This window comes from Lucilia cuprina, chromosome 5 (genome assembly GCF_022045245.1).
Source record: "Lucilia cuprina isolate Lc7/37 chromosome 5, ASM2204524v1, whole genome shotgun sequence".
NCBI lineage: Eukaryota > Metazoa > Arthropoda > Insecta > Diptera > Calliphoridae > Lucilia > Lucilia cuprina.
The window spans coordinates 49,686,957-49,702,662 of NC_060953.1; the positions used below are offsets into that span (position 1 = coordinate 49,686,957).

Consider the following 15,706-nt stretch of genomic DNA (forward strand, 5'->3'; position numbering starts at 1 on the left):
TAGTCGGGCATGGCCGACCATATAATACCCTACACCATGAGTATATTTTTACAATTTTTACTTTTATAAAATTTTTATTTTTTGTAAAGAAAGTTTTATGTTGAATATTACCATAATTCCAAAGTATTTAAGCCATTTATTGATAAAAAAACTAAAATTTCTAAATGAGGCTTTATATAGGTCAAATATGGCCCGATCCTCGGTAAATTTGGGAAAAGGATATATTTCTAAAAAACAGTTAGTTTCGTTGAGTTTCATTGCGATACAAATGGGAGCTAGGGTCAAATATAGGCCGATCCTTACGAAAATCTGCAGTATCATTTATACTTATATAAAACTTATTTGTGCCAATTTTTAGAGAGATAGCAGAATATTTGACGTAATTATAGCATAAAAAGTTCAAATCGGGAGGTACGGTTGTATGGGGGCTAGGTGAAATAATGGACCGATTTCAACTATTTTCAATAGGCTTCGTCCTTGTGCCAAAAAACATGCTTGGTCCAAATTTCATCAAATTATCTTGAAAATTGCGGCCTGTACCTTGCGCACAGGGTTTACATGGACAGCCAGCCAGCCAGCCGGACAGACGGACGGACATGTCTTAATCGACTCAAAAAATGATTCTGAATCGATCGGTATACTTTAAGGTGGGTATTGGACCAATATTTTTGTATGTTACAAACATCAGCACAAACGTATAATACCCTCCCCATTATAATTGTGTAGGGTATAAAAATGTTCTTTTTCTTCCAATAGAAAATTTTCTCAAAATTCGTTATTTTCAGCAAATTTCCTTTTTATGGAACATTTACAAAAGAAATTTCTTTCTTTTCATGGAAAATTTAAAAAAAATATATATTTTTTTAAAATTTATAAGAATTTTTTTTTAGAAATTTTCAAAAAAATTCTCTTTTTCCGAAAAAAAAATAATCTGATTATGAAAAAATTTAGAAACAATTCATTCTTTTATAAGAAATTAAAAAAAATTCTTTTTATAGAAATTTTTTGATAAAAATCTTTTTTAAGAGAAAATTTTCATGAAAATTAATTTTATTTTTATAAAAAATTTTCTTTTTAATAGAAAATTCTCTTTCATAGGAAATGTTGGATAAAATTTTATAGAAAATTTTCTTTTTACGGAAATTTTTTTATAAATTTTTTCTAATTTTTTTTTTTAGAAAATTTTCAAGAAAATTTATTTTTTATATAAAACATTTTAGAAAAAATTTTAATTTTATATAAAAGAGAAATCTCTCTTTTTAAAAAAAATTGTCCAAAAAAAATAGTTCTTTTTTATAGAAAAATGTTGACAAATCTCATCAATGTTGACAAATCAATCAAAATTTTCCAAAAATTATCTTTTTGTAGAAAGTTTTCAAGAAATCTCATTTCTTTTTATTTCAAAAAACTTCGAGAAATCTTTCTTTTTAAGAAAATTTTCAATAAATTATCTTTTTTTAGAAAATTTTCAAAAAGTGATCTTTTTATAGAAAATTTTCAAAAAATTATTATTTTATAGAAAATTTTCAAAAAATTATCTTTTTTATAAAAAAAAATCTCAATTTTTTAAAAAATTTCGAAAACAATATATATATTTTTATAGAACAATTTTATGGAAATTTTTTGATATATTTAATTTTTTATAGAAAATTTATTTTTTTATAAAATATTTTAGACAAAATTTTCCTTTTATAAAAAAAAATTCTTGAAATCTCTCTTTTTAAGAAAATTTAAAAAAAAATTCTATTTTGGAAAAAGTTTTAAAAAGTTTTTTTTTTATAGAAAATTTTCAAGAAATCTCTGTTTTTAATTTTGAAACAATTCGAAAAATTTCTCTTTTTACAAAAATTTTCGAAAAATTCTCTTTTTGTAGAAAACTTTCCAGAAATCTCTCATTTTAAATTTTGAAAAAATTCGAGAAATTTCTCTTTTTACAAAATGTTTAAAAAATTATCTTTTTTGTAGAAAATTTTCAAAAAAAAAGTTTTTTTTTATAAAAAATCTAAATTTTTTCAAAAAAATCGAAAACAATATTACATATTTTTATAGAACATTTAACTAACAAACCGAAGTCCCTGGATAGTAAGTAGATGATTTTTTTAATTATTAAAAAATAAAACAACTTGCTAAACAACTTCTTTGTAAGAGAAATTGCAAGTACTTTTTTAACTCCCTATTTGTAAGTGAGAATAACTCCCTATTTGTAAAAAGAATTTGCCTCCAATGACATAATCGTGTTAAAACAATGACTTAAAATTATTATGAAAAGGCAGTGAAAAGAGGTTTTATTAGCTTTTTTAAATTTTTCTTCTCTTGAAAATTTTCCACAAAATTTTAATTTTTTCGACAAAATTCTCTTCTAATAGAAAATTTTTGAGAAAAATTCCTTTTAAGAGAATATTTACGACAAAATTCTTTATAAACTATATGCTTATTAAACGATATAGATACATATCGTATATTTGTTTACCATATAAATAGTCCTTTGTAATTAACATTCATATAAACTCTAATCATCTAGGAAAAATACTAAAACCAAAGAAGTTATTATAGCAAAGTTAGAATTTGTTAATAAACATTTTGTACATTTCATTAATTATTCAGTTGATTAACTAGCACTTAATGTTCTCTAATGTTTTAATACTCCGTTATGGATAATTGTCCTTACGTTCTATTAGTATTTTGTCAGTATTCGACGAGTAAAGAGAACTGATTAACTAAATGAACCATTCAATGGATATTTGTATAAACGTAAAGTTTCATTAAAATATAATTTACAATCAGTAAACGAAAACAGAAATTATAGGTAATTACTTAAATATTCAATACCATTAAATTGTGTCTTTATGCCTGATTAAACATATTTTTTGGGGAACAGTCACTACAAAGAGCAAGCAAGCAAGCAGCCAACCAACTGGCTTTGAAAGTCATTTATAACTTATTTAAACAAATAAAATATAGAAAACATAAAATGTTTTCCAACTCATTGATAACCTTTGACATTTCTATCTTTAACAGAAATTTTCCGTTTTTATGGCAAACAGACAGCAACATATTTCTTAATTTAATATAGAAAGCAAGAATTGTTAGTTTTTTTTTGTCAAAAAAGTTTGACATTTTAGAGAAAGTTTTTTTGTTTACTTTTCAATAACAATAATGACAATAAAATTCAAGCACCTTTTTATGGTGTTTTAAAACTAAATATTCTTCTACCACAATAAGTTTATTAAAATGTCTTTTTTTTTGTGTGAAAATATAAACAAAAGTTTATTTGAATGTGAATTTAAAAGTCTTTTTTATCAACAATACTTGAAAATATAATAAATTTTATTATGTTTAAAGTACAGTTTTTCAAGTGTTATGTGTATTACTGACAAGTTGAATGCAACAAATATTATATTGCAACCTAGACAAATTCATAGAATTGTCATTGACTTTTGCACAATTGAAGAAAAATTTTTGATAATAAGAAAGTTTTTAATAAACAATTAATAGAAAAATTTAATGCATAACCGAAATCAAGGTCAATAGAATACTAGAAAGCAGGCAAGGGGAAAATTATTGCATTTTCAGTTACAATTACATTTGAAGTAATTGTAATTGAAGTTTTGCTAATTACAATTATTTTTAATTGCAATTAAAACTTCAATTAAAATGAAAAATATTATAATAGGTTATTGCTCAATAGTACACTACAAATAATTGTAATTTGCCGAGTAATAAATTACTTTGTATAATCATTACCCCCATGCCTGCTGGAGAGTGTACAAAAAACTTTAGAATCTATTGAGAGCATTAAGGTGGGTGTACTAAATAAATGTAGAAAAATTGGACTATATACTAAAGTATAGACCAAACACTAGACAATCAATTAGACTATTGACAAGCCTATAGAGCAGACTATATACTAGAATGTATACTACATTATAGACTAGACTGTAAACTAGACTATAGACTAGATTATAGACTAGACTATAGACTAGACTATAGACTAGACTATAGACTAGACTATAGACTAGACTATAGACTAGACTATAGACTAGACTAAGACTAGACTATAGACTAGACTATAGACTAGACTATAGACTAGACTATAGACTAGACTATAGACTAGACTATAGACTAGACTATAGACTAGACTATAGACTAGACTATAGACTAGACTATAGACTAGACTATAGACTAGACTAAAGACTAGACTATAGACTAGACTATAGACTAGACTACTATAGACTAGACTATAGACTAGACTTTATACTAGACTATGGACTAGACTAACTATAGACTAGACTATAGACTAGACTATAGACTAGACTATAGACTAGACTATAGACTAGACAATAGACTAGACTATAGACTAGACTATAGACTAGACAATAGACTAGACTATAGACTAGACTATAGACTAGACTATAGACTAGACTATAGACTAGACTATAGACTAGACTATAGACTAGACTATAGACTAGACTATAGACTAGACTATAGACTAGACTATAGACTAGACTATAGACTAGACTATAGACTAGACTATAGACTATACTATAGACTAGACTATAGACTAGACTATAGACTACACTAGAGACTAGACTATAGACTAGACCACTGACTAGTCTATAGACAAGACTATAGACTAGACTATAGACTCTACTTTAGACTAAACTTTACACTAGACTATAGACTAGACTATAGACTAGACTATAGACTAGACTATAGACTAGACTATAGACTAGACTATAGACTAGACTATAGACTAGACTATAGACTAGACTATAGACTAGACTATAGACTATAGACTAGACTATAGACTAGACTATAGACTAGACTATAGACTAGACTATAGACTAGACTATAGACTAGACTATAGACTAGACTATAGACTAGACTATAGACTAAGACTATAGACTAGACTATAGACTAGACTATAGACTAGACTATAGACTAGACTATAGACTAGACTATAGACTAGACTATAGACTAGACTATAGACTAGACTATAGACTAGACTATAGACTAGACTATAGACTAGATTATAGACTAGACTATAGACTAGACTATAGACTAGACTATAGACTAGACTATAGACTAGACTATAGACTAGACTATAGACTAGACTATAGACTAGACTATAGACTAGACTATAGACTAGACTATAGACTAGACTATAGACTAGACTATAGACTAGACTATAGACTAGACTATAGACTAGACTATAGACTAGACTATAGACTAGACTATAGACTACACTATAGACTAGACTATATACTAGACTAGACTATAGACTAGACTATAGACTAGACTATAGACTTGACTATAGACTAGACTATAGACTAGACTATAGACTAGACTATAGACTAGACTATAGACTAGACTATAGACTAGACTATAGACTAGACTATAGACTAGACTATAGACTAGACTATAGACTAGACTATAGACTAGACTATAGACTAGACTATAGACTAGACTATAGACTAGACTATAGACTAGACTATAGACTAGACTATAGACTAGACTATAGACTAGACTATAGACTAGACTATAGACTAGACTATAGACTAGACTATAGACTAGACTATAGACTAGACTATAGACTAGACTATAGACTAGACTATAGACTAGACTATAGACTAAGACTAATAGACTAGACTATAGACTAGACTATAGACTAGACTATAGACTAGACTATAGACTAGACTATAGACTAGACTATAGACTAGACTATAGACTAGACTATAGACTAGACTATAGACTAGACTATAGGAGACTAGACTTACTATAGACTAGACTATAGACTAGACTATAGACTAGACTATAGACTAGACTATAGACTAGACTATAGACTAGACTATAGACTAGACTATAGACTAGACTATAGACTAGACTATAGACTAGACTATAGACTAGACTATAGACTAGACTATAGACTAGACTATAGACTAGACTATAGACTAGACTATAGACTAGACTATAGACTAGACTATAGACTAGACTATAGACTAGACTATAGACTAGACTATAGACTAGACTATAGACTAGACTATAGACTAGACTATAGACTAGACTATAGACTAGACTATAGACTAGACTATAGACTAGACTATAGACTAGACTATAGACTAGACTATAGACTAGACTATAGACTAGACTATAGACTAGACTATAGACTAGACTATAGACTAGACTATAGACTAGACTATAGACTAGACTATAGACTAGACTATAGACTAGACTATAGACTAGACTATAGACTAGACTATAGACTAGACACTATAGACTAGACTATAGGCTAGACTATAGACTAGACTATAGACTAGACTATAGACTAGACTATAGACTAGACTATATAGACTAGACTATAGACTCTAGACTATAGACTAGACTATAGACTAGACTATAGACTAGACTATAGACTAGACTATAGACTAGACTATAGACTAGACTATAGACTAGACTATAGACTAGACTATAGACTAGACTATAGACTAGACTATAGACTAGACTATAGACTAGACTATAGACTAGACTATAGACTAGGACTATAGACTAGACTATAGACTAGACTATAGACTAGACTATAGACTAGACTATAGACTAGACTATAGACTAGACTATAGACTAGACTATAGACTAGACTATAGACTAGACTATAGACTAGACTATTGACTATAGACTAGTATAGACTAGACTATAGACTAGACTATAGACTAGACTATAGACTAGACTATATAGACTAGACTATAGACTAGACTATAGACTAGACTATAGACTAGACTATAGACTAGACTATATAGATAGACTACTAGACTAGACTATAGACTAGACTATAGACTAGACTATAGACTAGACTATAGACTAGACTATAGACTAGACTATAGACTAGACTATAGACTAGACTATAGACTAGACTATAGACTAGACTATAGACTAGACTATAGACTAGACTATAGACTAGACTATAGACTAGACTATAGACTAGACTATAGACTAGACTATAGACTAGACTATAGACTAGACTATAGACTAGACTATAGACTAGACTATAGACTAGACTATAGACTAGACTATAGACTAGACTATAGACTAGACTATAGACTAGACTATAGACTAGACTATAGACTAGACTATAGACTAGACTATAGACTAGACTATAGACTAGACTATAGACTAGACTATAGACTAGACTATAGACTAGACTATAGACTAGACTATAGACTAGACTATAGACTAGACTATAGACTAGACTATAGACTAGACTATAGACTAGACTAGACTAGACTATAGACTAGACTATAGACTAGACTATAGACTAGACTATAGACTAGACTATATACTAGACTATAGACTAGACTATAGACTAGACTAGACTATAGACTTGACTATAGACTTGACTATAGACTAGACTATTGACTAGACTGTATACTAGACTATAGACTAGACTATAGACTAGACTATAGACCAGACTATAGACTAGACTATAGACTAGACTATAGACCAGACTATAGACTAGACTATAGACTAGACTATAAACTATAGACTAGACTATAAACTATAGACTAGACTATAGACTACACTAGAGACTAGACTATAGACTAGACTACTGACTAGTCTATAGACTCTACTTTAGACTAAACTTTAGACTAGACTATAGACTAGACTTTAGACTAGACTGTAGACTTGACTGTAGACTGAGTTATAGGTGTAATCTGTTATAGTCAATTATTTAATAATATTTCTTGTGAATCGGAAATATAAGGATAAAATATCCCAAGAACTGTATGAATTATATTACCAATTACATATAATAAAAACGTTAATTTAAATAATTAAATTGATTGTTACCCCAGCTCCTACGATTGACATGTTTGACCTTTCATCTCGGTTTTCGCAAAATTTAAATCGTAAATAAATACGTATTAAATTTTAAATAAATTCCATTAATGTTTTATTGTCCTTTATTTTAGTTGTCACAACAACAATAAAGTAAAATAAATATGATGACGATTTTGGTCACAATATAAATTCATCTGAAGCAACAAAAACAAATCCCATTTACAGTCTACTTAAAAATTGGTATGCCTGGGGCTTGTCAAACCCTTCCATTTCCTACAAAAAAATAAAATAAAATTACACAAAAAACATATTGAAGTTAAACAATAATGATTGGAGGCCATAACTGTCAGCTGTTAAAAGTTAAAATGGAACAAATAAAATAAAATTGGTGAAAAAATTATATTGTGGCAAGTAAAAGTCGATTGCAGTAAAAGCTACAATAATTTAATTTTAAACTTAATGCTCTTTAAATATCTTTTAAAAAGAAAAAATTCTAATATATTTCGTTCAATTCTAACGAGCGTGATACATAACTATATCCTTAAAACTACACTGTTTATCAGTCCACTTTCCCATGCGTGAAATACAACAAACATCTGTTCTTTCCTCCAAATACCATCATGTTAATATTCAGTATCAAAAAACATTGAGGATGGGATAGGAGCTTAGGGCAGATTTTTGTAGCGTGAATAAAACTTAATATATATACATGGTTATTTGTAGAGAATGGTGTCGTTCTTGTTGTTGCCGAGGCAATAAATAAAAATTCAAACCAAAGTAAGATAAATAATGTGACAAAGGTCAAATAAATCTTCTTTCGTTTTCATCTTTTTATATCGTGTATACATTTAGATGTCAAACGCTACATCAGTTAGGCAAAATGAAAAACAAAAGCTAGAAAATAAGGAAATTTCTACAATAAAAGAAAAAAATTAAAAAACCCGGAATAAGGATCTTATATATACGAATGTACACTGCTTTTTATTTATAAGCGTAACGCCATCAACAAGATGTTGTGGAGAACAAAGTAGAAATTTTTGAAATCCTGTGAAAAAAAGAAAATGAAATGCAACACCTCTCTCAACAATGTTGGGAACATAAGGATAAAAATATTATAATTTTTTTCGGCCTAGTCCCAAAAAAAGTTTTATTAGAAAACACATTAAGTATGTAATGGCTTTAATGTTTCGGCAAATTTTTGAGAGGACAAAGATGTGCCAAATAATGTTAAGGATACATGTAGATGTGAGAAACATTCTCCTTTTCAACTAAATAACGAACTAACTAACTAAATAACGAACTAACTAACGAACTAACTAGCTAGCTAGCTAGCTAGCTAACTAACTAACTATCTAACTAACTAACTAACTAACTAACTAACTAACTAACTAACTAACTAACTAACTAACTAACTAACTATCTAACTAACTAACTAACTAACTAACTAACTAACTAACTAACTAACTAATTAACTAATTAACTAATTAAATTTTTAACTAATTAACTATATAACTAACTAACTAATTAACTAACTAAATAATTAACTAATTAAGTAACCAACCAACTAACTTACTAGCTAACTAACTAACTAAATAACTATTTAACTACACGCAAAGAAAAAAACATGATTGTGGTAACCATCTTCTATGATCAACATTTTATGATTAAAATTATGATTATAGTCTAAATATATTATGGTTATTGTAACAATTTTAAAATATTATATTATGATTAAATACAGTTGAAATATTTCATCATAATAATTTTTATTTACCTACTATAATATTGCTTGTTATACGTGACTATATTATGATAAAAAAACTAATCTGTGTTAGGTGTCATAGAACAACATAACATATAATGGTTATTTATAACAACATAACATATAGTAGTTATGTAACGTATAACAACATAACATATAATTCTTAAATGGAAGTTTAAATGGTTGTTAATGACATAATATGTTTTCATTGTTACCATTATTTAGTTATTGAAAAAATAATTTTGTTTCAGTGAATAATACTCAGATTTATAATTGCCATGTAGATGGAAATGACTACAGTAACGACAATCGAATAACAATTATATGCTTTTGATTACAATTTATTGTTACAGTGAACATAGTTTAGTTATAGTTATCATGTCGAACTATGTTTTTTTTTCTCTGCGTGTAACTAACTAACAAAATATGTAACTAAATAGCTTAATACAGTACAGTATTTATGTTAGGTTAAAATCTTCCGGATCAAATCCGGAAGATAAACACTACATCAAATCCGAAATACATTTAGGGCACTATCAGGCCCTATTCTGCGCTGTATAATGGTCGAGAGACTACAGAATGGCCAAAAGACTATAGTATTATCACTATAAGATAGTCAAAATACTGCGAACTATTTGAGAAGCTAATGCTAGTCGACAAATATGTTTATATTATCCAAGCAAAAATATAAAGGTACGTTCAGACCTATCAAATATTTGATGAAAATCACATCAAAATAACCAAGAGCGAACTTGTTACGGCATAAATATTTAAACTAATGTCATACTTTAAGCAAAGAAAGTTTGTCATCTTAAATCTAATATTGGTAAAATTTTCACAACATTATAAATTTAAATATTATGGTATCATTAGCACACACCCCCCCAAAAAAATTACAGTAGTTCAAAAGTGAGCCTTTGTTCGTTCAACTACTGCTACAAAACATATAACCAAAAATCCCTAAGCATGTAGAATTGAGGTATTACGTGTATGTGAAGTAAAAAAAAACATATATAGCAAAAAACTACTACCAAATTATCCCTAACGACAGCACAACAAAAAATAAAAAAAATCGTACAGCAAAAGTTATACAAAAAATGTACAAGTTGTATAGAAAAACTTTACGTAAAGAACATTTTCAAAAAAAAGTCCTAAAAAAGTAAAATGTGTTGCAAGCCAACAAAAATTCAAATCCCAGAAGGCAAAACCCATACAACAAAGCAACAACTTAAAATCATCAGCAAACTACTAAAAAATAACAAATATCTCAATCTAAAGTGTGGAACAAAGAGACAGACAGCATAAAACACACACACAATGTCAAACAAACAGACAGACAGTTATATACTTAAAAGAATATACAATCTTATAGAAAAGAAATAAAGTTTTTTTGTTTCTGTTGTTCCTTTAAGTTTGGCACTTTCATTCTTACCACTCAACCATGATTGGTTTTATGCTCTGTTTTTTTTTTTTTTTTTGTTCCTTGAAACTTAAATTGTTAGTCTGTCCATTTAGTCATTCAGGCATCAAGTATGAAGGACCAGCAAGAAGAAAAAAAACGACACACGTTTATTTGTCTCCTATAAAAAAAGGATATGTACACATGTGTTACACCCCCGCCTCCACCCTGTTAAATGGCAAATGATATAAAAATACCCCAGTTTTTATACGCTTATTAGACAATTACGCAATATCCTTTGATTTTATTTTTTTAGTTTATTACTGTTGTCTTGTTACCTTTATGATTAGAAGGATATAAAATATGGTTTCTTAGTTTGAGTAAGTGACCATGTGTTTATATATTTAGGCGACTGACAATTGTGAGAGTAGATTTTGAAGTTTTGTATATCTTTGTGATTGTTTTCTTCTTTTGAGTGAAGTGTTTAATCTGCTAATGGCCAATTCATAGCTTTTAAATGCACTGGATACAGAAATTAACTATTTTTTATATTAAAGAACACTAAAGTATTGCTTCTATTTAAATTAAGAGCTTAATAGTAGTCTTGACTATATAATAATCTATAGTCTTGATTGTAGTATAGTCTATAAACTAGACTATAATATATTGCATAGACTTGACTATAGAATGTCTATTGACTTAACTCTAATTATAGAATAGTCTTCAGAAATGACTATAGAATGTATGACTATAGAATGGTCTACAGACTTTTCTAAAGAATAGTCCATTTTCTTGGCTGAAGAATATTCTATGAGCTTGACTATAGAATATTCTATAAACTTGACTATAGAATTGTCTATATAATTGACAATATAATAGTCTACAGAAACTGCTGTAGGATAGCCTGTAGACTTGACCATAGAATAGTCTACAGACTGGACGATAGAATAGTCTGCAGACTTGATTATTGAATAGTCTATAGATTTGACTATATAATAGTCTATAGACATGAACATTGAATAGCCTATAAATTTGACTATAGAATAGTTTATAGACATAACTATAGAATAGTCTACAGACTTGACTATAGAATAGTCTGCAGACTTGACTATAGAATAGTCTATAGACTTGACTATGGAATAGTATATAGACTTGAATATAGAATAGTATTTAGACTTGACTATAGAATAGTCTATAGACTTGACTAGAGAATAATTTACAGAATTGACTATATAATAGTCTATAATATTGAATGTAGAATAGTCTATAGACTAGACTATAGAATAGCCTATAGACTTGACTATAGAATAGTCTATAGGCATAACTATAGAATAGTCTATAAACTTGAATATAGAATAGTCTATAAACTTGACTATATAATAGTTTACAGAAATGACTGTAGACTGTAGACTGTGACTATAGAATAGTCTATACACTTGACTATAGAATATCCTACAGAATTGACTATAGGATAGTCTATAAACTTGAATATAGAATAGTCTATAGACTTGACTACACTTGACTATAGAATAGTCTATAGGCTTGACTATTGAAAAGTCTATAGTTTTGACTATAAAATAGTCTAAAAAATTGATTATAGAATAGTATACAGACTTGACCATATAATAGTTTTACGACTTGATTATAGAATAGTCTTCACTATAGAATAGTATATAGTCGTAACTATAGAATCGTCTACTGACTTGACTATAGAATAGTCTATAGACTTTACTATCGAATAGTCTATGGACCTGACTATAGAATAGTCTATTGACTTGACTATGGACTATGGAATAGTCTGTAGCGTTGATTATAGCCTTGCTGTGGAATTGTATATAGTCTTGACTATACAATAATCTATAGTCTTTACTATATACTAGTCTCTAGTCATGACTACCGTAAAGTCCATAAACCATGGTTCATGGACTTCTGAAAATTTAACACTAATAAGTATGATACTCGTATAAGTAGTTCCAACAAGAATCTATACAAACAAAATAATTATCTTATATTCTTAAGAAATTTTTATTCTTTCTCATTTTCACATATTAAGCAGTCAAAAGCCTAATGAAAATATTTTTCATTATTATTTCTTACATAGCATAACAAATGAAAAGTAATGTTTATTCTTCCTCATTAAGCAGTCATTTTTCAATATAATAATCTAAAACTTAAACATCATAATGACACATTACTTAGCTAGCTTTCAAATACTTGAACAAATGTTAAAGAATCTAATACAAAAGAAAAGAAATGAAAAAAAACTCTAATTTATACATATGATTTTATTAACATACATATTATACAGAGAGAAACTTTTACAAATCATGCTACTTAACTTCAAATTCAGACATCTAAAAACAAGAAGGAGTAATGAAATGAACAATATATAAAAGATAAACAACAAAAAGCAAAGAATAACATACTAAATGAAATGAAATAAAACTAAACTAAACACACACATAATGAAGGGATTTAAGATTTCATCAAGTCATAGAAATTGGCTAATCATGACTTTCAAGAAAAGAAAAAAAATGTATAAAATGAGAAGTAATACAAATACTTTTAATACAAACGATGCACATACATACGTATATACATTTATAGATTTTGTATATCAAGGATATTATTTGCTTTTGTCAATAACTATACTCCTGGGTAAGAAATGAACAAAAATAAAAATAACAGAAATTCGAAAACTTATTTTGTTAACCCTCATCACACTCACTCTCTGTTTGCATCTACATACATACTTAACATATTGTAAGACTATTTTGTATATTTGTTCATGTGTGTTGTAGTTTGTGTTGGTGTTTAAAAAAAAGAGAGTGGAAAAAAACGGAAATTTTGTTTCTTAAATCCAAAATCTATTATTGCAAATCAATTAAGTAATCAATAGAGCAGAAATTATTTTCACACACACCCCTTTTATACATACATATATTTTGGTATATAGAGGATACACACGCGCAACTATACATTGTAGAACACAATCATCATCATCAACATCATGGAGTACTTGATCAAAGTATGAGTTTGTTTATATACACATTAGTAAAGCCATATGGAGTAGGGGTACTTGTGAGTTCGAAAACCGTTGAGCAGTGTCGATCAAAATTTACAATAAAACGAAATTTTTTTTATTTAAATTTTCATAATTAAAGGAATCCGCTTAGAATTTTTTTAAATTTATGTTTATTAAACAAAATTTCTATAAAAAAGTTATTATTAGCTTGAAGAAAATTTAAGAGAAGAGAACTTTCTCTTTTAATAATATCATATTAAAAGAGAAAGTCGTTTTTAAGAGGAAACTTAAAAAAATCCAATTAAAGAAAAATTCATTAAAAGACCTTTAAAAGTAATGAATCAAAGATTATTTTAAAGAGAAAAAAAAATTACGCTTCAAAAGCGTCGCACTTAACTTGAAGCGTAGAACGCGAAGGAGGTATGAAAAGCTTAGAAGAGAGAAAATTGCTTTGAAGAGAAGATCCTTTTAAATTCTCAATTAAAAAGGAAAATTTCAAAAAGATACTTTTAAAGAGAAAACTTATTAAAAATCTTCTTTAAGAGAATGATGAAAGTTGTTCTTAAATCAATTCATTTAAGAGAAAAATTTCTTTCTATGAAAGCAAATTTTGAGAAAATATCCTTAAGACAGAAAATTTATCCAAAAATATAAAAAACAGAAAAATTAACAAAATTTTAGCTTTTAAGAGAAAATTTACAAAAAAATTTCTATAAATAACCAAAATTATAAATAAATAGAAAAATCTTTTTATCAAGATCATATAAATGTAAAAACCACTTTTGCTTCACACTGCCTTCATTTGTGTGGGTGTTTTAATTTCTAACAAACAACATATTTATTATAGTATGGATATTTGTACCATGTACATATGTACGCTTATCATGTGTATGTTTATGTATGTGGTTGTATAAATCTTTAATTTATATTCATTCTTAAATACACAAAATATGTTATTCAAGGAAAAATTTATGTATTTGTATTTACAAATCTCTAAGTAGTATGTTTAATATTAATGATACTTACCCTATCACCTTTTTCACCCGTCATGCCAGGATCACCACGTTCACCCTTTTGTCCTGGTTGACCTCTTTCACCACTACGGCCCATTTCACCTTTAATGCCTGGCTCTCCTTTAGGTCCTGGTGAACTGCTACGCAATGCTCCCATTGAATTGCCCATTAAAGATTCCTATTTATTTTTAACACACAAAAACACACACCATCATTATTTAACATTTGTTCAGGTTGTTGAGGATTTACATGTGTGTGCGTTTGCAAGGATGTGGTTGTAAAGGGGAGAGAGAAGAAGAAGAAAAAAGTAGATGTTAGCAATTTGTTTCATAAAATATATTTCATTTCCTATTTTTAAGGATTAATAGAGTTGTAGCAATCTTAAGAAAAATTTGTTCAACAACAATATTTTGTATATTTTTCTGTTGTTGTTATTTCTTGTTCTTTTTTATCTTTTATATATTGTATATTTATTTCTGATTTTTTGTTTCCATGTTTTTTTTTTTTTTTTTGTTTGCTCTCCAATTTATTTATTTTTTGTATTTTATTGTATCATTTTAGGAAGGTGGACGTTTTGCTGGCAATGTTTTTTCTTTTCTTTTTTATTTCAAAAAAATATCATTTGGTCTTAAATGCTTTTGTAACGTTACTTAGTGATAAGTAAGTACCTTTTT

At 27.8% G+C, this 15,706-nt stretch overlaps 1 protein-coding gene across 12 annotated transcripts in view; it reads right to left on the minus strand.

Annotated features, from left to right (window-relative positions):
• The window catches only part of LOC111678401 (collagen alpha-1(XVIII) chain), a 331,879-nt gene that overhangs the window by 133,733 nt on the left and 182,440 nt on the right, over positions 1 to 15,706 (minus strand). For all 12 annotated transcript variants that reach the window (XM_046953012.1, XM_046953011.1, XM_046953013.1 and 9 more), the window contains one exon: positions 15,046 to 15,210. In XM_046953012.1, coding sequence (XP_046808968.1) covers positions 15,046 to 15,210 — 165 coding nt within the window. The remainder of the gene's footprint in view (positions 1 to 15,045; positions 15,211 to 15,706) is intronic.